This window comes from Orcinus orca, chromosome 19, assembly GCF_937001465.1.
Source record: "Orcinus orca chromosome 19, mOrcOrc1.1, whole genome shotgun sequence".
NCBI lineage: Eukaryota > Metazoa > Chordata > Mammalia > Artiodactyla > Delphinidae > Orcinus > Orcinus orca.
Window position 1 is genome coordinate 37,350,396 of NC_064577.1, and position 24,397 is coordinate 37,374,792.

The 24,397-nt window shown below is 47.6% G+C and overlaps 1 protein-coding gene across 1 annotated transcript in view; it reads right to left on the bottom strand.

The window, feature by feature from the left end:
• ITGB3 (integrin subunit beta 3) overlaps positions 1-22,336 on the bottom strand; it is a 52,089-nt gene extending 29,753 nt beyond the window's left edge. Inside the window, exons 1-2 of the mRNA XM_049701643.1 lie at positions 22,201-22,336; positions 6,690-6,775 (exon numbers count right to left, since the gene is read on the bottom strand). Coding sequence (XP_049557600.1) covers positions 6,690-6,775; positions 22,201-22,267 — 153 coding nt within the window. The 5' untranslated portion in view covers positions 22,268-22,336. The remainder of the gene's footprint in view (positions 1-6,689; positions 6,776-22,200) is intronic.
• Positions 22,337-24,397: the final 2,061 nt, after the last annotated feature.

Here is a 24,397-nt window from a genome sequence, read left to right on the forward strand (position 1 = left end):
AGTAGGCGCTAAGAGCACAGATTGGCTGAGACTATATCTCAGCATTGCCTCTTACTAGCTGGTTACTAGGGCGAGTCACCTAAACTCTCCAGGCTTCGTTTCCTCAACTATAACATGAAAATAATAATAGCCCCAGCTTCACAGGGATGTTCTGCAAGACCATATAAGACAGTGTGTGTAAAACACATAGCACGGTGCCTGCCATAGTGTAAATGCTCAATAAATCTTAGCTATTATTGTAAGATGTTCTATAAATAGTTCCTGGATAAATTAATTTTGAATAAACTTCACAAGCTTAGGCAAGTCCCATGATGTCAAGCCACTGATCAGAGCCTGTCCTATCACTTTCAGCTTCCTCCCTCACCCTGGCCAAATGGCAGACTGAGTGCCCTTCCAAACACCCCGGTGTGTATCCCACAGCCCTCTGGGGCTCGGTGTGTGTTTCCACCTGAGTACTGAACGGGGAACATGCTGCATTGGAATGAACGCTAGAAATCAGGAAATGGGTTCAATCCTAGGTCTGCCACTAACCAGCCTGTGACCTCAGATAAGTCATTTCACTCCACTGAGCCTCAGTTCCCTCACCTGTTCACCCCTGTTAAAGGGGTTAGATGACATGGTGTTCTCAGTCCCTTCCTGCTCTGACATTCAGCAAACTTAGCCAGCACAGTGTGGGCGCAAGCCCATAAGGGCTGCTTGCCAGGCTGGGGGAACTGCCTGCAAAGCTAGAAAACCCCTCCTCGGACCTATTTCGAAATATCTAGGCCTTCAACCCCACAATCCCCCACATCCCTACCCACCCCCTCTCACAACCACTTCCAGAAGTCAGCTGAATAACCCACACCAATATCCCAGAACAGCTAGTGTTAACATTTATGGAGCACTCACTGCACGTCAGGTACCACAAGAAGCACTTTACATGGATTATTGCAATCCTCCTGATCACGGTTCTGGAATGCTGGAATTATTATTATTTTACAAATTACAAACCTGAGGCTTGGAGGTTTCACAAATGAGGAACCCAATCTTACAAGTAAGAAATCGAAGGTCTTGAGAAATTAAGTATTTTGCCCAAAGCTACAGAGCTAAGAAGTGGCAGAAGTGAGATGCTGACTGGATTGTCTGACTGTAATTATCCTCATAAAACGGTACGTTGTATTGCATTCTGTGTAGAGCGGGAATCAAGGCAGAGAAGCAGGAATGTAGAAGAAACAGTCCCGGGAAGAGCCACACCTGAGAATGCACCAGGTAGGGAACAGGATGCAAGATGGGGATACGGGAGGTGTGGGAAGGATAGATAACATTCTGCCTTCTCAGCCCCTCAGGTGACTGGAAGCCATGTTTCCAGGAGAGGGACTGGGCCACAAGGAGACATCCATACTCAGAAACTCAGGACTCTGTAGCTTAAACCCCTCCCGATGCTCGACGCCCCTCTCCCACTCCTGCCCAGCCCTCCTCTGATAGGCGGAAAGGCTTCCCCACGTGGATGGGACCATGAACAACACCAACAGTACTACAGACTGAATGTGTGTCCCCCCAGAATTCATATATTCAACCCTAATCTCCAAGGTGGTGGTATTAGGAGGTGGGGTCTTGGGAGGTGACAGGTCATGAGGTGGAGCCCTCACGAATGGGATTGTGCCCTTATTTTAAAAGAAGGCCCCAGACATCTCCCTGGCCCCTTCCACCATGGGAGGACACGGTGAGGAGATGGCCATCGATGACGCTGAATTTGCTGCTACTTTGATCTTGGACTTTCTAGCCTCCAGAACTGTAAGAAATAAATGTTTGTTGTTTAGCCAGCCTGCCTGTGGTATTTTTGCTACAGCAGCCTGAACGGACACAAATGGCATGAGGACCGCCCTAGCCCGGGCAAAATGTGGAAAGAGCTTCCAGAAGCCAGCAGCTTCCTTCTTCCTCTTCACGGGTCTGAGGTAGAGAAACGGCATCAGCAATGGGAAATGGTACATGAGACTTAATCTTCCTGGTTCAGAAGATCCCAACAGGACATCAGAGCTCCTCAGAGAGATGAAGATGCCCTCCCCTCACCCACCCAGGTCCCTCTGCCAGGGACAGAATGGCAGAAGGGAGAACTCACGAACACTGCACGTTTTTGTGCCCCAATTCTTGCAGCTTCTGTCCATCTCTCCCAACCCTTCTCTCTCAGGAAGCAGTCTCTTTCTTGCTCAAAAAACTCCCTACTGTATCTCTGATTCCAGGGTCCCACAAAACCCCAGAGAGAAAACCTTCCAAAAAAGGCAATGATTGGATGGACCGAGATGCCCTGAGTTGCTGATCCTTTCCAGGACTAAGACAGATGCTGAAGGAGAGAGAGGGAAGGGGGAGACCAGGAAACAATGAGAACAGCAAGGCCATCGTGTATCTTCAGGCTGCATCGGTGCAGGGAGAGAATATCTTGGCGGGGGTTTCCTGACCCCCATTCCCTAACGTGGCAGTGTTTATTAGAAGAAAGTCTGAAGTGCCAAGCCTTGCTGACAGTGCTTATGGTTTGTTATGAATTTCCGAAGAAATCTAAACACTAAGAAACAAAAACTGTCTCCTTCCCTCCCTCTCTGGTCGCTGACATCAGGGGTCAGGCCTGCTCCTCAGCCACGCTCGCCCTGAGAGCCTGCTGTCCTGAAAGGACACCAAGGCACTGACCTCGACACATCTGGGCCACATTCCTTTCTTAATCACCCAGGCTGAGAAGGTAAAAGGAATGTGTCCAGGTTACTCAGAGAGAAAGCTGGAAGGAGGGGGGGAGGAGTGTTCAAGTTCCAGTTCCCAGTGAAACCAGATGTTACACAAAAAGGGCAAAGATAACCAAGACCCAGGGGAAGAGCCAGAGCACAGCAGTGGGAGGTCCCAACCCACGTGCAGTGTGAGCTGAACTCCCGCCCTCTCCTGGCGGGAATTCAGCTCCTAGTCCCATTCTCCATTAATCCCATTTTAGAAACTGGGAGAGGACAGCATGAATAACTGTCATTATTCTACTTATTTCACAGGGTTGGACAGGGGATAAAACTGTGAATGGGAAATGCTTTCAAAATATAAAAATCTCAACAGAAGTCAAATATACTCAAATCCTTTTGATCTGATAGAAACAAATAGATTCAAATAGGCGACTCTTTTCTACTATTACCATTCTAACTACTGCTATTATTGCATACTCTTTCTTGGAGGACAAGGAACAATAGGTCGTGGTACATTTTATTTCCCCAGAGTGCTAACAAATGCCTCCAATCCAAAAAAATGAACATTGTTCTCTTGACATCTGGTAAGGACAAGAAATCACTTGAACATAGAGAGAGAGAGGTGTGGAGGGGACAGAAAGGAGAGGAAAAGGAAAGCATTTTAGTTTATGGTTATTGATACTCACACCCCACTGTTTACAGAGGGAGGAGCACTTTTAATATTATGCCTTTTTTTTTATGAGAACAAATTGGGGCAAAACACTCAGGATGAGAGTTTGCCCTCCAGATTAAGAAAAAAAATAGGAAGAAAGAAAAAGCAGCAGAGAAGTGAGAATGAAATTACATTAGTGACTAAAAAGGAATTAAACAGTGGCCTAAACCTCCCCCCACCAAAAAGGCAGAGAAGAAAAATGAGAAGTAAGTCCTATTAGAGTCTTCTTCTTTGTGGGATCCAAACCCTTTCTTCTTGTTTTATCTGACGTGCACTCACGACTATCGAAGAATTCCTAGTATTTCTCTCCACATTAGGGTTGCCAAATTTGGTAAATATTTGGGATATACTTATACTAAAAGTATTTGGGACATACTTATACTGAAAGTATTTGTTGTTTGATTCAAATTTAACAGGGGTGTCCTGTATTTTATCTGGCAACCTTAACTCCAGCTCCACCCATCATGACCCCAATGATCAGCCCCTTCAATTAGCAATATTTGCCAAACTTGCTATTGTAACAACCCATTCTGATGCAACAGGTTCAGGGTCCATCCTGGAAACCCTTATATTTAACAAGCACCCTAGGTGATTCTTACCAGCAGGCAAATTTGGAAGGTTCTAGATCCCAACATGATGCCACCAGGGCCAAGACCACAAGGTGAACCTCTCTGTGAAGCCAGCCTCTCTGCTAGATTCACAGTCCAGAGACAGCACACCACCCCAACCCGTATCAGTATCCAGTCCCCCAAGAACACACCCTATGCAGATGAGCCCAAAACTCTGCACTCATCCACATTGGCTATGTTTTCCTATTACCCAGCCAAGGGCTTGCTATCCACACCCAGAGCTGCTGTCCTCCAGGACCAGGGAAAGCTGAGCCCAACCAGTTGTTTTTCCAGGCACTGCCAACTCTGCCTGTAACAGCCAAGGTAAGAGAGGCAGGAGCAGAGGGCTCTCCAGGATTGATTATTCAACAAATCACATGCAAAGTGGCCCAGATGGTTCACTTTTGGTTTCTAAAATCAACAGCCAAGACACTTTCAGCAGTTAAACTTGGTCAGTGCAGGGGAAGCCCTCAGGAAAAAAACAGCAGTCCTGTTCCAGTTACAGTCCGGGATTCCCACCTCCCATTTCTCCCTGGTTGACAAATGTTAACCCACACTGGTCTCCTCTGCTACCCTTCCTCCCCTCTTAGATAACTGTAGTCATTCACTAAGCTCTTGGCCCTCCCGCTTCCCCAGGGTGCTGAGAACTCAGCAAAGGCCAGGAGGATGCTTGACTAACTTCCTGTGTCCCCCTCCCCCTCCCTAGGTCCTGTCCACTGATTCAATCCAGAGCAATAAATCTGACTTTATCACTCAAAAAAACCAAAAACAAAAAAAACACTTTCCTTTTTAAATTCCATCCTCCTAGAAAATATCTTATTGGACCATCTATCTCCTCTCATTAGTTTTCTTTGGTCCTGGATACACCCGTCTTCTCTCTGACTCCATCCCCCATCCCTAGGCTAGTCCTACATTATATTTTGATCCTACCTGGTACCTTTCCCACCCTCCTTCTTCCCTCCTCCCACCTTGGTATGCCCCATGGGAAAAAATTCACCACGGCCATCAATAAATATTCTACATATATCTCCAAATTCTGGTCACATGACCTAAGGGCTTTGTCTGGTCAGGCCTCAGCATGGCCTCAGCAGGCCAGTTACCTGACTTGTTCCTATGCAGATCAAGACAGGTGACAGACATTCCAAGAATCCCAGACTCCTCTGAACCACAGTTTCTCCATTTTGTCTTGCTTTGGGTTGAAGAGAGGGGAGCATCTTTTGAGTGATACTAGGGCTTCTGCCCTGGCTACCCCTCTGCTCCAACCAGCTACAGGCCATCCAATCCAATGAGGCGCCCTCCCCATCCAGCTCTCCCTTCTTCGAGGATTCAGCTGCAGAATTCCAACTTCCTCGTAAAAGAAGCTTAATAATATCACGATGGTGACCAAGGGAAGGAGCATACAGCAAATGAGAAGGGAGGAGGCCACATCACACTTGAGCAGCCATTTCAGCCCAGAGGGGTGGAGAACCTGCGGGGGTGGAGGGGAAGGGCTCACTCAACCCAGCCCCACCCCCAACTCCCAGCCCCAGGGAATATCTCATTTGCTAAATGAAGTCAATGTGGCCCAGATGTTGGGCAGCTGCCTCTGGAAGCAGTTCTCGTGCTGAACTGCTCAGAGGCCAAAGCAGTGTGCTGGGCTGGCCTCTGTCGTTCTGGCTGTCCTCTCCTTGAGGGATAAACACAGCCTCTCGGCTCCCACCCCCCACCAGCCTTCCAGGGAGGTTGCCTTTTTAGGAAACTCAGCAGATTGGGAAGAGAAGCGGAGAGAATGAGGGCCTGAGTTAGAGCAGTCACGGAGCTGCAGAGGGCAGGGACGGAGAGGGCACCTCAGGTGGCTGACACGCAGCCAGGCCAGGAGCTCAGGTAACCACCTGCCGGGGACCAGGCCCATGACTCAGCCCCAGACTCTGTGATCACTGGACCTTCTCCAGCCACACTCACCCCCCAGCTCTTGCCAGCTCCAAATTCCCATCCCAGCCACAAACACAGCCATTCCCTCAGACACACTCATTCCCTAGGGCCCCAGACACAACAAATCCTCTGCCTAGACACAGCTAACCCTTTCCTGTCACCCTCCCAGCCTCACCAAATTGGCCCAGCTCTTTCTTTCATTGACACCTTCCCAAGAGGAGGAAGGAAGGAGAGGAAGAGGAGAAAGAAAGGGGAAAATGTAAAGCCATGGGGGTCCAGTCATCAGACAGGAAAAGGGAAGAGAAGAGATCCTCTGTCTAAACAGCCCCCCACACAAGCGCAAGATCCCTCTCTTGCTTGCCTTTTAAAAATTCTGGAATGTTCATAAGCCAGCATCCCCTTTGTACCTATAACCCTCTCATGCCTCCCTTTTTGAGACCCGAGGTCCTGCTTCTCGGGGGTGTTGCACCCCAACAAAAATCAAGCAAAGTGTGGTAAAGGATGGCAATGGCTACAGAGAGGCCAGCAGGCCTAACCACTCTGCCTAAGGCCGGGGGCCACGCAATACACTCTGGATGGCATTCCCAGCAACAGCCCATGACGGCTCCCTTTGACGCCCATCAATGGGAAGGCTTCTCCCTAGTTTTGGTCAGAAGGGACAAGGGGCTTGTATGCTTAGGAGGAAGGAGATATCCCCATGGGTCTGTCTCTACACAAAAGCAGCTAAGTCTGGGGAAGAAATAAAGTTGGATATCTGCTCCTTACCTCATCAGAGCACCAGGCACACATGGGACTCACAGCCAGACATTGCTGGCAGGAGCTCACGCCTCGTGTGGCACAGATGTTGGGCCCTGTAACAGGGAGACAGAGGCATTAGTATCTCATTTGACATGACAAAGTACCTGGTCTGCCCCCATCCTTTCCCAGCTTTCCCAAATGCCCAGGTTTACAGCTCTCAGATGCACACAAATACACCTTACCTATCCCATAGACATTTACCAAACACAGGCTGTTTGGTAAGGAAGAAGGAGAATGAGGAAGGTCAGGAGAAACTCATCACAGCCCTCAATTGATGAGGTCACTGTGATGGCAAGTGATGGAGCAAGTGTCAGATCATAAATGACGGAAAGGCTTTAATTAACAACTGATTTGACACCTACATTGTACAAATGAAAATCTCAGGCCCAGAGCCATGGCAACGTACCCTCTCTCCAATTATTCTAGTGACTTAGTCACAGCCGCTACACAGGGAATTCAGAGCCCGGATGCACTAACATTAACACACGGTCTAAATATGGGGGTGGGGGGTGACCGCCATGGCAGTGTCCTACTGGCCTGCCAGGGGAAAGCAAATCTTCTCAAGCTTCCCAATACATATATCTTGGGATCCAAGTACATAGAATGCTTTAGGGAAAACCGCAGAAATATTAGAAAAAGTTGACTGATATAAGCTGGAAGAACATGGAATTTTGGAGTTGGAAGACCTGTATTTGAATTCTGAATGCTCTTCTTACTAGGTGTCGTGACCTTGGTCAAGTTAGTTAACCTCCATGAAGTGATGATATCTGTCTCATAGGATGTGTGCAAAGAAGTCAGTGAGGTAAAGGAGAAGCAGTGGGTACACTACAAAATGCCACTCAAGTGTGAACAGTCTTCATACTGTCAAAGGACAGAGAAAAAGCTGCAGGGAGGAGCAGAGACAACCAGAGGCATGAAAAGAGCCTTGAGAAGCCCAACCAGGAAGCAAACCCCAGACATCTGCCTGGACAGAAGCCCCCATCCTCCCTCCTTCCCCCAGCTTAGCCTTCCTGGCCTCAGTCAGGTAAACCTCCAGTGCCCCAGGAAGGCCTTCTGCAGTACAGTCAGCCCTCCATATCCGTGGCTTCTGCATCCACAGATTCAAACACCCACGAGTTGGAAATATTCAGGAAAAAAATTCCAGAAAGTTCCAAAAACCAAAAGTTGAATTTGCCACGTGCCAGCAACTATTTACATAGCATTTACAACTATTTACATAGCATTCACATTGTATTGTAAGTAATCTAGAGATGATTTTTAGAATACAGGAGGATGTGCAAAGGTTATATGCAAACACTAAGCTATTTCTATAAGGGACTTGAGCATCCTTGGATTTTGGTCGTCAGGGGAGCTTGGAATCAATCTCCCACAGATCCCGAGGGACGACTGTGCAAAGAGCAGAATGAGGGAGACCCATTCCTACTATGACCCAATTATCTTGACAATTACTTTATCCAATTTTCCAAAGTGGTCCCTTGCCCCCAGTTTGTAAGACCAGCAAATATATTTGGGGGAAATCAACCTCATCACTGGGATGTTTTCCCAGTGTCCCTGAAACTTCTTACGGAGCTGTCTCAGTCCCTTTTATAACAGCGTGGCTGAACTCCCTTTCAACATCTGGGGAAAATAAAAAATAAAAAAAAAAACACCCAGCAAATGCGTGTGTACACACATACACAAAATATTGTTAAGAAAAATTATCCAAAATGTGGAAATAGGCAAAGGGAGTACTGGGTGTCCTTTCAAGGTAATGCAAAGGGTTGACCAGTAGACCCACCATGCTTAGAGATTGTCTGATTTTCCAGGGATGTGTACCTTTGTTTGACTTCTATCTTATGATTCTGTAAGAACAGAGGCTGACCTGTAGAAAACCAAAAACAATGGAGAGCAACGTATATGATTCTTATCCAACAGCAACGTAAATGATTTCTGTCCGGTAGAAAAGGTAACCCCCAAAGGTTAAGGTTTATTGCCTTGTAGAACATTAACCAATTTTGAATCTGTTAGGTAACTGATTTCAGCATTCCTTTGACTGACTATAACTCCCTTACTTGAATTCTCTTTTGAACTAGTCAACATCTTATTGGTTCCCTCATTAAGTTGGATGAAATCTTTGACACATGTTCATTTTATAGTTGTATGAGAATCATACTTTTAACTCTTTGAAAATTGCACTTTAACAGTATCCATCTCAGGGCAGAGTGACCTAACAGAAAAGGTACACACGCAGTCAGCAGACTGTGGTCCTAACTGAGTCACCCACTAATAATATAGTCTTGGATGAGTCATTTAATTCCTCTCAGCCTTAGTTTCTTCACTCCAATATTCCCAACTTATAATTACTTATGCATCTGCCTTAACAGCACTGCCGCTCAATAGATTTTAAGCCTCTTGAGGCCTGTCCTGCCCAGCCCAGCCTCAGCCCTTGCTCAAAGGAGATGCTAAATAAATATATATTAGAGCAAATTGAGAGGTATTGGACTAGATCAGTTTTGTTTTGTTTTTTAAGCAACTGAGCTCATTTCTCCAAATTATGCATACAATTCCAACATAAAACAGGCAAATGGGTTGAAACTGTTCCTTGGGCAATTTAAATTTTCATTGTTCTCCACAAAACACTAGATTATATGTGGAATCCTTGAAGCGCCTTCTGGAAGCCCCACATTTCCTCAGAGCCCTGAGTCTGTCTAACTTCAAAGACCTTTCCCAGGACTTCCCTGGTGGCGCAGTGGTTGAGAGTCCGCCTGCCAATGCAGGGGACACGGGTTCGTGCCCCGGTCCGGGAAGATCCCACATACCGCGGAGCGGCTGGGCCCGTGAGCCATGGCTTCTGAGCCTGTGTGTCAGGAGCCTGTGCTCCGCAATGGGAGAGGCCACAACAGTGAGAAGCCCGTGGACCGCAAAAAAATAAAATAAAAATAAAAATAATCCACCTGCCAATGCAGGGGACATGGATTCGATCCCTGGTCTGGGAAGATCCCACATGCCGTGGAGCAACTAAGCCCACGTGCCACAACTACTGAAGCCCGCGTGCCTAGAGCCCGTGTTCTGCAACAAGAGAATCCACCGCATTGAGAAGCCCACGCACCGCAACGAAGAGTAGCCCCTGCTCGCCACAACTAGAGAAAGCCCGGGTGCAGCAACAAAGACCCAATGCAGCCAAGAATAAATAAATAAATTTAGTTTAAAAAAGGCCTTTCCCAACCCTAAGATTCTTCAAGTGATATGCTACTGCGAGCCCCTGAGTAACCTCTGGGGCTCCAGCCTCTGACGGACTCCAACCTAAGCATGCCATACAAGGACTGCGAGGTGGAGATTACGGCAGTGGCTCCAGACCTGGCCCTACGGCACCAAGGCCACCTCTGAGCTGGGGTGGCCCTCAGCCATGTACTGTCTCTAATGGAAGAAAAGTAGCCAATCTTCCCAGAGCTGCCAGATTCAGAATGCCTGAATGTTCAGAACCAGCAATGCATCCAGAGGGCCTCTCCCTTCACGGGCTGCCTGGCCAGCTGTTAGCTCACAACTGCTCTTTTCTCAGCCAGATGGGAACTCATCCCCCTTTTACTGCCTTACTGGAAGAGTTCTGAGAGAAGCACAGCCTGCACTATTTTAGGCAGCCCCTTTTGAAGTTTCCATGAGAATCTACATCCATGGGAGTACTTCTGGACATAAGTGACATGGATTTTCGGTAGGGAGAGGAGACGCACAAGATCGCAGGAAGTGTCAGAAGAGAGAAGCGGCCGTGGGAGGTGTGGGCACTGTCTAATTATTTTTTGAAAACTTTTCCCAGTCTATCCATTTAGCCATCCATTCATTCTCAAATTAGCATTTCCCCATGAGTCCTTGACTCATAGCCACAAAAGCAAGCCTTATCAGATGTGAAATAAACAACAGCAGCCCCACCCCCACCCCGCAGTGAGCGGGCAGTCCCTGACCCCAGAGGATGCTATGAGCTGCTGGGACTTGTTCTTTAGGAAGTCATGGCTGGGGAGTCACGGTTACCCAGCTCCCCTTACCTCTCCTTTTTAATGAATCACAGGTTGATTTCATGAGAATCAATGATTTCCCCCCCCCCACCCGCTTCCCGGGATGCCCCCCACCAAGACCTGCGACCAAGGGCAGGTTCCCCGGAATGCAGTGGCTGAAAGCGACTGACTCATCAGAAGTCTCTGCGCCTGGGCCATGCTGATTCAACGAGCCGCTGCTCTGCCACCCCTCCCCCAAAACATGTGGAAGGAGTTTGGGCCTCTGTTTCCAGTCATTCATAAGGCCCATGTTCCTCCTCAGCCTCGGAGGCCCAGACTCGGCTCTGCTGGAGAATCAAGGGTCTTCATCAGAACTTTGTCACTGAAACAAATTAACAACCCTAGCACCCATTTTCTTGGACAGCTTAGCCACAGCAAGGCAACAGGAGGACTGGCCCTGGTCCTCCCAGTGTAGTTATAAAGCAACCAATCCCTGTCACCCTCTGAGCACAACAGCTGGCAAGACAGAAAGTTCTCAATAAAGGCTGCAGCTGCTATGGTTGCTATTGTTTTTATTGTTGCTGTTTTTATCCTGAGGCCCAAGCAGTTGAAGGCAGGGGATCAAAAGTGACCACCTGGAGGGGTGGGATAGGGAGGGTGGGAGGGAGGGAGACGCAAGAGGGAGGAGGTATGGGAACATATGTATATGTATAACTGATTCACTTTGTTATAAAGCAGAAACTAACACACCATTGGAAAGCAATTATACCCCAATAAAGATGTTAAAAAAAAAAATATATATATATATATATATATATATATATATATATATATAATCTAGGAGGGATGGCCAAGAAGAGAAGGCCAATTAGAAAACATAGACAAGACCAGCAAAGAACTTTGCCTGGAAAGTAGAAGTAGAAGGCTGTGGTTTGACACATCAGCCCAATTCACAGAACCAGAAGAGAGACAAAGGGTGGGGAAAATGGAGGAAAAAAAGGGAACAAGGAAGGGAGTTGGAACCAGTGGAAGTCATAATGCGTCAATGAGAGCTATTTGGAGGATATGCCGTCCAATTAGACAGGATGTCAGAACACAGGAACGGGCCACCCTAGTGAGGCCAGGGGACTCCAGGAGAGGGCTCAGTCAGAGGGAGAGGTGTTCAGTGGAAGGGAGGACTGTCCATACCGCAAACACCATGGGCATCTCTCTTACTATCTGCAGGGAGGAGTTCTGGCCTGGGTCTCCAGCCCCGCCACTGATCTTTGACTAGTGACTTCTCAAATAGGTCCATGGGGACACTGGGTGACTCGGGCAGTGCCTGACCTTCCATTGCAGTCACCTGGCTGGGTGAGTCACCCAAGAACAAAACAGAGGCTAACAGTGCTGTGGATGCAACAAGTGGTTTCTCTAGAACAAGCTGTTAAGAAAGTTTATCTTATTTTTGTTCTTTCATTTACATGCAGCAGCAGCTCAGTAATCCAAGGAAGGGGAAGAAGGCAGGAAGGTGGGATTCAAGGTAACACATACCTCTGTGCTCTGAGCAGAAAGCTTCAGTAAGCATCTCCCAAAGCAGTAGGGAGTCCAAACTACCGTACAGGAGGCAGGCTGATTTCAGGGATTTTCAAATGTTTAAAAAAAAAAAGTGCATCAGAGCCAATTAAATATGGTACTTAACATCAGAAGCCGTTTGTGTACAATTTGCCTCGACCAATATTAAAATGTGTTACAGGTTGAATTGTGTCCCCCAGAAAGATATGCTGAAGTCCTAACCCCCAGTACCTACAACTATGATCTTATTTGGAAATAAGGTCTTTGCAGATGTAATCAAGATGGGGTCATTAGGGTGGGTGCTAAACCAGTATGACTGATGTCCTCATAAGAGGAAAACACCACGTGAAGACAGACAGCGAGAACGTTGCCGTATAAAGACAGAGGCAGAGATTGGAGTGATGTAGCTGGAAGCCAAGGAACGCCAAGAGTTGCCAGCTACCACCAGAAGCTAGGAAGATATGAGGAAGGAGTCCATCCAGCGTCTCAGAGGGAGCATGGCCCTGTTGACACCCTGATTTCAGATTTCTAGCTTCCAGAGAGAATAAATTTCTGTTGTTTTAAGCCACCCAGTTACAGCAGCCCTAAGAAGCTAATAATACAAAATGGATAGCATTTCCATAGCATATATGACATGATTTTGAGAAACACTGCTCTGAAATACTCTGCATGATTGAAAAAAGCCAGCCTAACCATTTTGTAATGGTTAACCCACCTATGGATAACAGAAAAGTGTTTACTCTTCTTTTATACTTTTCTACTAACATATATCAATGGTGTTGGCATTCATTCATCCACTCACTTACTCAACAAATATTCACTGAGTACCTACCTGTGTCTGGCACTCTGCTAAGCACTGGAGACACACTGATGAGATAAACAACCCCCTTACTCCTATGTGGAGCTTAGAGTTTAGCGAAAATCAAACATGCTCAACAGAAAGCCAAAACATATACAACGAAAAAGTACAATTTCAAAAAGTGGCAAAGGCACTGAGAAAATAAAGCAGGACAAAGCATCGGTAAGGGGAGGGTGTCTCCTTTAAAGACAGGCCTCTCAGAGTGACATTTCAAAATGATATGAAGGAGTGAGTCATGGGAAGATCTAGGGGACGAGTATTCCAGAAAGAACGCACAGCAGCTAGATGGTCCTCAGCCTCTTAAAAAAACAGCAGGAAGAGAGAGGGAAGAGGAGAGAGATAGAGAGGCGGTTGGAAATGCAGTCAGAGACCATAATACTGGGAAGCAGTAGCCATGGTAGAGAGTGTGGCTGTCATTCTCCATGTGGTGGGAAGCCGCTGGTGGGCTGTGAGCAGAGGTGAGCAGAAGATCATCCTGGCCACGAAAGGAGGGCAGACAGTAGGAGAACAAGACCAGAAGGAGACCAATTAGGAAGCATTACAACCATCCAGGCAGCAGATGGCAGGGGGCTGGATTTGGATGGTAGTGGTATCCATGGCATGGTTAGACCCTAGATGTTCTCTGAGGACTTGCTGATCCACTGGCATGAGGGACACGACCGAAAGACAGGAAGGATTTCTCCCTGAACAAGTGGATCCCCTTGGACAAAGTTCAAATGTATTGACCACTGGCCATGCCCTTTCACTGACCTTTCTTCAGCCAGTAGGCCCTGCCCTTGTAAGCGAAGCCAGAACATGTCTTGTTATCATCTCCAACTGGGATAATTAAGTCGCCACGTTTTATGCTGAACACTGCATAAAAAGGACAGAGTCCTGTCTTCTGTGTAGTTATTATCTAAAATTAACACCCAGCCCCTGGAAAACACCCTGAGGGCAGGGGGAGTAAAACGATGAACAGTGTAACAGTGGATGTGGTGGGGGAAGCATGGTGGTGGGACAGCAGACAGGAGACCTCAGGTCTAAAACCACTTTTACAGCTCCACTGGCTGTGTGACCTCAGGCACGTCCCTTCATCTCTCTGGTGCTCTCTCTAAGGTCCAGTGTCACATCTCTATTCGAGAACTTATAATTGTTCCCTCCTATTTAACGGGTGCAACCCAGCCACATCAGCCAAGCCCTGGAGACCTTCCTTTCCCCCATGCTCCCAATATGGGCGGAACACTTACCTCAGGAGTTGTTAGGATTAAACGAGATAACACAGATGAAAGAACCACGGATAGCAGAGTGGATGCTCAGTAAATGCTGGTTCCCTTCCTACTTACCTTCATGCAAATCACTTCCTGCACGAGGAATGCCCATCCCCCCCACACCCCTACCCGCCTCAGGGTCAGATGAGAGAGGGTCCTTGGTCTCTACAGGATACAGTGAAGAATCACTGGCCAGGAGACAGGAGCCCCCAGGGCTAGACCCCACCAACGCCACTAAACTAGTTGTGTGATCTTGGGCAAGTCACTTCACCTCTCAGGACCTCCCTTTGTGCTTCTCTGTAAAACAAACGGTATTAGATGAGATGATTTTCAAGCTGCCGCCAGCCCTGGAAGTATATATATTCCAAACAGAAAGCATCAACAAGCTGACTAATACTCTAGGAAGCCTAACATCCCAGGGCCCCAGAACCCTCAAATATTGCACACATGTCCATTTCTTCCTAACAGCCTAACTAATATTTGATTCAAATGTTGCATCTCAAGTTCTGGAAAATTTTATCAGCACAGGCCCCACCTCCCATCTGACTCATTCAGTATAGAAAAGAGGCAAGCCCATACCAAGTTCTGTTTGAGGCCCAGCCCAGCAGCACCCTTTTGGTGACCTCCTTGGCATTCAACTGTCCAATTCTGCTACTTTTCCTCCTGAGGCTCATATCTTGTGGGTAGAAACAGCAGGCGGTGGTGCTGTCACCAGCCCTTGCTTCCAGCCTGTCTTGGTAGGAAGGCAAATTGGTCCCACCATTTTGGAGGACAATTTGGAAAACCTATTAAAATTTAAATTTAAAATATTCGTGTCCTTTGACCCAGCAGCTTTCGTTTAAGAAATTCAGCCTGCAGAAACACTGGAACAAAGGTGCATAATAATGAACAAGGATGTCCCCTGCCGCTTTATCTGTAGTAGCAGATAATTGGGGGTGATCCCAATGTCTACCAACAGGGAATTGGTTAAGAAAATTCAGGTATATCCACATAGCAATATGTCTTCTGGCTAGAGTTACAGCTCTTGGCATAAATAGTAATGGAAGGCCATGCACTGATATAAAAAGATGCTCACGGTATATTATTAAGTGACAATGATCCTACTGTGGATGTTTCTGCTTGAGAAACAACAATAATGATAAATCATTATATATGGTGACATATACATAGGAAAAAAATTCTGGAGTAACTGTCAACAGTGGTTATCTTTAAGTACAAGACTACAAGGGACTTGTACTTTCTACATTATTCTATTTCTGTACTGCTTGACTTTCTTTTTTTTCCAGCCGTGCCATGCAGCTTGTGGCATATTAGTTCCCTGACCAGGGATTGAACCTTGGCCACTGCAGTGAAAGCGCTGAGTCCTAACCACTGGATGGTCAGGGAATGTCCTTGAATTTTTTTTCCCCCACAAAAAGTTGAATTCGTTTTATAAGCTCAAAAAAAACCTAAAGCTAATTTTAAATGTCTTCTCTTCTGTCTCAGTCTCTACATTTGCATTCATTTAAAGGTAGGCTCCCCAGGGCATGCCAGGCTCTCTACAAGCAAGCACCTTCAGCCCCAAAACCCAGTAGCCTCTTGGAATCCCAAAGCTCAAGGGGAACTCCAGAAGTAACTTGGCCAGCCCGCTCCCACAGCCTTCAGGAATCTCCCAGGAGAGTGTGGTCTAGTCTCTATCTGTAGGGGTCCCAGAGTGGGGGCACCGCACGCCCTCCTCTTCCACCTTCCCAAGGAGTTGGTCAAACCTGCCCCTTGCAGGTGGCTCCAGCCCAGGTTCAACCTGGAGGAGTTTATCACGTGCAGTGGCTAAAGCAGGGGGTTGGAATCATCAGCGGTTCTCACAGACCTGGGTTCCCTCTATCCAAGAATCCCATCACCAAGCAGATTTAGGGTTGACGACAGGGACTTTCAAAGTGGCTACTGAATGTGCCTTTCGCCAAACTTCTGGAGCTTTCTTCCAGGGCGAAGTTTTTCAAGCTTGTTTTTAACTGCAGACCTCCCTTTTTTCCCCCCCAAAGAAATCCTTAAACGGACTTCCACACTATTAATCAGCTAAAGGAAAAACTTCTCCAGCTGGTGGTGGGGAAGGGCAAGAGCAAACCAACATCTCTCCCTTTGACACGTTCACCCGTTTGCAGCCCTTGAGACCCCAAGAGCCTGAGGCCCAGAGGTAAGATGACTTGTTCAAAATCACCCAGCAAATCGACAGAAAAGCCTGTTGAGCCATGAATTGCATATTGGTTTCTCAAATCCAGACCCACAGTTCTTTTCATCCTGAGGGGTTTTTCGCTATATGAACAAAAAAGTGGCTTTTGTTAAGTTGAAAAAATGTAACACAAGTTTAGGTAAAAGAATAGACATACACATGAGAATTATTACATATATACATACCAATGAGAATTATTACATATACATATTACATATGCAAGTTTAGGTAAAGGAATACACATACCCATGAGAATTATTACATACATTATTACATAATGCAATAATTCTTGCATTATTACATATGCAAGGATTATTACATATGCAAGATTTTACAAAAAATATGAATAGAACACACCATCTAATTAATAGTGAACATTAAGGGGGAACAGAATTAGAGGGGAACCAGCCATTTACTCTCCAACATGTGGCTTTCATATAATGAGCACACATCACCTCATTCACCCCGTGAATGTTTAAATAGCTTTACTAACTGAACTAAGAAATGCTGGCAGGGAGGAAGAGAAGTCTTTTTGTGGGAACATGAAAGAAAACCAGAAAGGAAGACTTACGGTGGGTTGTTTTTTTCAGAGATGCTACCCCAAATTTTAAAAGGTAGAATAGCCCCAGTTTACTTAGCTTCTAGCTCCAAAGATTGTGACATACCATATTTGACCACATTTGATTTTAGGACCAAGGATAATAAAAGTGCTGGCTGCAAATGCATCTATCCAATTTCAAAATTTAGAAATTGAAAGCTGGATCTGGCTTTAACAGATATAGCCCCCTGCTTTCAGGGTAACTGTCTCAGAACCTGAGGAAGACAGAGTAGCCTGGGATAACCTCTTAACATTCTGATATACGCAACAACATGGATGAGTCTCGAACACATTATGCTAAGTGAAAAAAGCCAGACTTGGGCTTCCCTGGTGGTGCAGTGGTTGAGAGTCTGCCTGCCGATGCAGGGGACACGAGTTCGTGCCCCGGTCCGGGAAGATCCCACATGCCGCGGAGCGGCTGGGCCCGTGAGCCATGGCCGCTGAGCCTGCGCATCCGGAGCCTGTGCTCCACAACGGGAGAGGCCACAACAGTGAGAGGCCCGCTTACCACACACACAAAAAAGCCAGAATTGAAAAGCTACACACTGTATGATTTCATTGATATGACATTCTGTAAAAGGAAGAATTGTAGGGACAGGAAACAGATCTGCCAGGAAATAAAGGTGGGGAAAGGAAATTGTTGACAAGGAGCTCAAGACAACTCTTTAGGGTGATGGAAATATTCTGTATCTTGATTATGCTGATGGTTACTTGACTGTGAGCATTTGTAAAAATTCATAGAACTGTACACCTAAAAAGGATGAATTTTACAGTACATAAATTACACCTAAATAAACTAACTATAAAGAAAAGAGTGTTCCTGGCGATACTGTGTACATGCAGAGAAAGGCAGATTTTATAAATTTTTGCTGCAGAGTTTCCCATTTAAATAAACACCAGCAGTTCACACAGGGAGAACAGGCAGTGTCATCTCCCTGCTGCCACCTGCACTTCCACTTGTGACGTGAGCTCCATCAGCCACAATGATTGTCCCACTCAGAAAGGGCCAGGGGTCAGGAGAAGAGAGAAGAGGCGATGGGGTGACGCAGCAGGCCAGCTCTGTGGGCAGCAGAGGGGGGTGGGTCAAGCCAAATGGTTGATCCCTGAAGCCGCTCAGTCATTCCCCCAGTTAATTATCTGTCTGCTGATTCATGAGTTGTGGTTCCGGTGGGCATGTTTCCTGGCTATCCCTGCCAACAAGGGCAGAAGGAGTCTTAGGGCTGGGAGGGGATGATAACCAGAGATCCTGAGTGGGGTGGGGAGCTGTAGAGGGGGAATTTCTACTAGGAAATTCCAGAGTCATATCCAGACTCCCCCTCGTCACTGTTGCCTCCTTGCCCCAATTATGCTGTGCCCAAGAGACCTCAGCCGCTCACACTCACAATTTTGAAGGTGGTAAAGAAGAATGCTGCCCTCCTGTGTATATTCCCCCAGGAGGTGGGGGAAAAAGCAAACACTTCACAGAGGATCCCCTGAGTTTCCAGCACCCTCAGAGCAGAGGTCTAAATGGTGCAAAAGTATAGAGGTCCAAATGCCCAAAGAACTCATGGGTTGGCTGTATTCTAATATCCTCCAGAATGCCCAGATGGAGCACTTGAGGATCGTCTATGAATGAATACAGACATTCAAATACTGGGTATCTTAAGGTGAGGCACATCTCCTCTAGATGCCTTTTCATAGCTTTCCATAGGTACGTATTTTTCCACCTATGTGTCAGCCACTGGGCATAGAGTGTCAAACAAAATAGACATGTCCTTCTTCTCAAAACCTGTGAATGTATTTTACTTTCCTCTTTTCCCAGGGACAGAACTTAAGGTTTTCTCATGGATAAAGCAAATGTATGGGCCTCTCTTCCTCTTGGACTCTTCTGTGAATTCTTATTGCGACGAAGCGGCTGAGATCTGCCAAGCCACAAATGCAGAATGGGTTGAAATAAGGAGGAGTCCCCTGTCACATAGGCATGGGAAAAGGGATCCCATGGGTCTCATTTAGGAACCTGGATTGTATTCATGCATGAAGCAGTAGCAGCCTTACCTCCAATACGTTGTAGTTACCAAGGATAGGAAGAATAATGCCATTTATTGAAAACTTTTTTGTGCCTTTATCTCATTTAACTGGCACAATCATAGAAGTATTATTTCCTCCACTTTACAGATGAGGAAACTGAGGACCCAAGAGATTAAGTCACTTGCCCAAAGTAAGACAGATAATAAGAGGCAAAATCAAGAATTAAACCCACATCTGATTGGCTTTATATCATAGCTGTCCCCTTCCCCAGCCAACAAGGCTTCCTCCTATGTCTCTCCAGGCTCTGAGGGCTCCTGCAGAGGGTTTCAGTTGGAGAGTTTCCAGGATATAAATCAGGAGGAGAAATCAGCACCTCAGCTCAGAACTAATCAATTTAGATGGTGATAGCAAACAAAACTTGTCACTCAGTAGGTCTCAGATTAGAATAAAGAACCATATTTGGGGGCTTCCCTGGTGCCGCAGTGGTTGAGAATCCGCCTGCCAATGCAGGGGACATGGGTTTGAGCCCTGGTCCGGGAAGATCCCACGTGTCGCGGAGCAATTAAGCCTGTGTGCTACAACTACTGAGCCTGTGCTCTAGAGCCCGCGAGCCACAACTACTGAGCCTGCATGCTGCAACTACTGAAGCCCGTGCCTAGAGCCCATGTTTTGCAACACGAGAAGCCACCGCAGTAAGAAGCCCGCACACCGCAACAAAGAGTAGCGCCTGCTCGCTGCAACTACAGAAAGCCCGTGTGCAGCAACGAAGACCCAGTGCAGCCAAAAATAAATAAATTAAATTAATAAATTTATATAAAAAATAAAAGAACCATATTTGGGGAAGCCACAAGACCCAAGAGTTCTTGAGTGAAGCTAAAAAGATCACCTTTGCACATAAATTCCAAAACTCAAGTCTATGCTCAAACAACCTCTCTATTCCCCATACGAGACTCTCCCACTCTGGGGTGGCCTCTCTGTGCCACTGCCACCCAGTTCTGTCTCTGTCCCTTCAACACTGTGTATCCCAATATAGCTCTCCAACTCTCATCCTGCATCTGCTTCCCAGGGATCTGATGTTACCTGCAAGCCAGCCCCCAACACTGAGATGGGGGATTTAATGACAATTGCAACTGCTTTTACGGGGGGCTTATTACTCTGGAGGTCTTCTCTAGAGCCCATGCTCTTAAATATGACTCTATCCTGCCTCTCAGAGGGAGTCTGAGGCTAGCTCAGTACAACCTATCACCACTTCTGGAATCACCCCAATCACAACAATGAATCTGTGAACAGATCCCCAAGAGGATATTTCATGCAAACTTAGGTATGTCAATGCAGTGGAATCCTCTATGTATTATTGAAAAAAAAAACAGATCGACAAAAGGTATACTCAGGGGTGGAGAAAGAGACACCAAAATAACAAATACGCTCTTCATTTCACTAATTGATCCAAGCACCATGCTAGGCTCTATCTTGTGTTACCTTACGTACTTCTAAAACTGTAAGAAAATATAATGATTAGATTCAGAAATCATTCTGAAATTCAGGAAGCTGTACATGTGGGAAAAAAAAAGCAAAAATGTTTTAAGTTCATGGAAGCAGGCATCTCCGTAGGAGACACCTGAATTGCCTCTGGATTTCTCCATTCAGACAGCATCTGAACCAAGGCTCTAACCTCTCCCAGGGCTGAATGCTGGAGATTCATAATTCCATGCCATAGTCATCAGGCTGCTCACTGCAGGCTAAAGACATCAGCTGACCTGTTTGAGCATCTGTCACATGGGAAGCTTCAGCAGTAACAACTTAAACAGCCCCCTATATGTTATCTCTAACTCCTTCATCAAGTTATGGGTCATAAATTGTGATGATTTCATGAGTGTATACTTATCTCTGAGTGTATACTTATCTCCAAATTCAAGTCATATACATTAAATATATACAGCGTTTTGTATGTCAATCATACCTCAGTAAAGTGGGGTTTTTTTAATGATGCTGTTGCCCTCTCCTGCACAATCTCTTATACATGCACGAATCTTGAAGGAAGTCATCAAGTATTTATGAATAGCTATGTTCGAAATGGCCTTAGCAATAAATCTTACTTTTTAAAAAATATCTTCTGCAGGAACTAAATTGCCCTACAATGAGTACTACTCTTTTCACTAAAAGTAGGTATATGCACACTTGTGCGTCCTCTGCAGAGAAACACAGAGGACCAGGAGCCAGCGTTCTCCCTGGGAAGGTCACCCAGGCTCCAGAAAGATCACGGGCAGCACCCTTGGGCTGTGCTCTGCTCTGCCCCTCGCAGCACCAAGGAGGCCGAATGCCAACTGCCTTGGCAGCTAACAGTGTGCGCAGCAGCAGGAGAGACAAAGCCAGGGAGCCAAGCCAGCTCCAGGGACCCCTGGCGTAGCAGCTCGCATACAGTGGAGATTTTTCGGATGCTGGGTTTGTCCCGGAAGCAGAGGCACCGCTGCCACCCGGGGACACTGTAGGAGGCAGAGCCCTCATCCTCCTCCGAATCGTTCCCGCGGGGAGCCACCAAGCAAAAACCAAACAGAAACTTGGGAGAAAGTGTACACAAAGAGAAAGGGGAATGTCGAGTAACCGGCAACCCGGGGGCGCACACACTCTCATCCGAGAAGCTACAACCGCATCCCTCTGCCAACGCGCGGGAACAGCCCCGGGAAGCCCCAGCTCGCCTTGGCTTCCAGAGCCAGTCTGCCTTCGGAGGGCCGGGACCACCTGCGATGCGCGCAGCCGGGGCTGAACTCGGGGCTCAGAGATGCGCCCACCTCACCGCGCACGTTGAGACCGCCCGGAGCAGGCGCCTAACCTAGCTAAGGGCTTCGGTGTCCCGGAGGACCCGCCCCTAGGTAGCCTCTCGCCTTTCCCACAGCGGGGCCCGGAAGGTCCCCAGCTCCGGGCTCCGATAGCCCCAGGCTGGCCCCGCGCACTCGGAGCGCAGCCGCGCAGGACCCGCCCGCCCGGTTTCCCCGCTCGACGTCTGCACACTTGGCTGCGTCCCCGCCGCGCGGGAGCCTCACTCACCTCCGACGCCGACGCCCGCCAGCGCTCCCAGCACCAGCACAGCGGCCCACAGCGGCAGCGCTCGCATCTCGTCCGCTGGCCGCCGCGCTCCGCCTCGGCCGCGTCCTCCAGCCCCACAGCTAGCAGCGGCGCCCGCGGCCGCTTTTCCCGTGGCCGAAGGGGAGGGGACGCAGGGGGTGGGACGCAACGGGGCGGGCCGTGGACTTGCGCTTCCTCCCCTCTGGCACTTTTCTGGACCCTCCACCGCATGGGGGGAAGTGAGAAACCGCCGCTCGTTTCTCGCCACTTCGGCTCAGCCGGCGGGGATCGCCGGCGGGTACGCAAGGCAAGACTGGGACCGGGGAGAGGGGGGCGGGGGTCGACGTCGCATCTTCCGCAGACATCCTGGTCCCAGGGTGCGCGCTGGGCACTTGGAATACTTAGAACAACCAGGAGCCTCTGGCACTTTTCCCTGGAGACACCCACGCGGCTTTCTCTTTCCCCTGAATTCCTTGGGCACTTGCCCTCTGTACCTTGAGTTTTGGTCATTCACACATTCATTTAATTGACAAACCTGCTGAATGCCTACTCTGTGCCAGGCCCCGGTTTAGTCCTTTATTATTCACTAATTTTTATCTTGGGTTGGTTCGGTTTTCAGGTAAACTGTAAACCTCTTGAGGACAGGACCACACCTCAAGCTGTGTAAGCACTTGATGTCCAGAAAGGGCCTTTCTCTACAAATACTTGCTTGCACAGGGTAAGTATCTGATAAACGTTTCAAGACACAGTCAATATACAACCTCCACTCAAACTCACAGGCTTTGGAGCTTTATCTTACTCTCTTCAAAGGCCTCCTGCCTCTGCCGAATCCTACCTATTGCTCTCTGGGTCCTCCCCAAACTAGAAACTTCAGGAGGCTCAAAGGGGCAAAATGCTAGGGCTATGAGCAGGAGGCCACCAGTGGCAGGGGCTGGTTCAGGCTGCCTGGATGGGAAACTCTAAGGATGATTAAAAACAAGGCCTGAAGACTTCCCTGGTGGCGCAGCGGTTAAGAATCCGCCTGCCAGTGCAGGGCACACGGGTTCGAGCCCTGGTCCCACATGCCACAGAGCAACTAAGCCTGTGCGCCACAACTACTGAGCCCATGTGCCACAGCTACTGAAGCCCGTGCGCCTAGAGCCTGTGTTCCGCAACAAGAGAAGCCACCGCAGTGAGAAGCCGTGCATCGCAACGAAGAGTAGTCCCTGGTCGCCACAACTAGAGAAAGCCCGTGCACAGCAACAAAGACCCAACACAGCCAAAAATAAATAAATGAATAAATAAATTTATTAAAAAAATAAATAAATAAGGCCTGAGGCATCAGGCAGGATTTGGACATCTCTCCAGCTCTTGGGCTCCCCTAAAGGCTTTCAGGCTGCCCCTGGGCTTCCCTAAGCCCTCTCCTGAGACACACAAGATACCTGAAAACTGGCCCTGCCTCATGTCCAGCCTCATCTCCCATCCTAGTCCAAGAAGATACTTAGCATTCCCGAACACGCCATGCCTCTCTGTCTGATTGATCTTACTTCCTTTTTCCACCTGGAAAATTCCACTTCTCTTTCAAAACATCTCAGATGTCACTTCTTCCATGTAATCTTATCTGATATCCCCCTTCCTTCTGCCCCACCCTCAGCAGAGATGGGCATTCCCTCCTCAGACCTCCCAAACACTAGGATACACCAAAAGAATAGCACACATCAGCAGAAGTGTCACTAGCAATTTGCAAGGAGGCAGGGGAGGAGCCAGCCCACAGTGGGTAGATGGGCTTCCTGACCTGAGGACAATATACCTCTCCTAGCTGCTGGAAGGCCTCTAGGTCAGAAGCCATTTCAACAGTGTTGCCATTGCCCTGGTGCAAAATCCAGATCACACAGCCTGGTTACATCTCTGCCTCGATATTTACTTATGTGTTTAATTCCCATATATATATAACCAGTCTCCCATCCACCTAGGTGTCTCCTCAGCCTAGCTCTGCTGGTGCCAACCACTTGGGGTGGGCACCGGCCCAGAAAACATGCCATCCAAATTTCCAACCCCTTCAGCCTGAAGAACTTTCTTTAGCACATCTTGTAATTAAGGTTCACTGGCAGCAGATGTGCTCAACTTTCACTGGTTTCATCCTCATTTTTAGTGATATTTCTTATATAGAGATTTCTAGATTAATAGGGTTTTTTTTTCT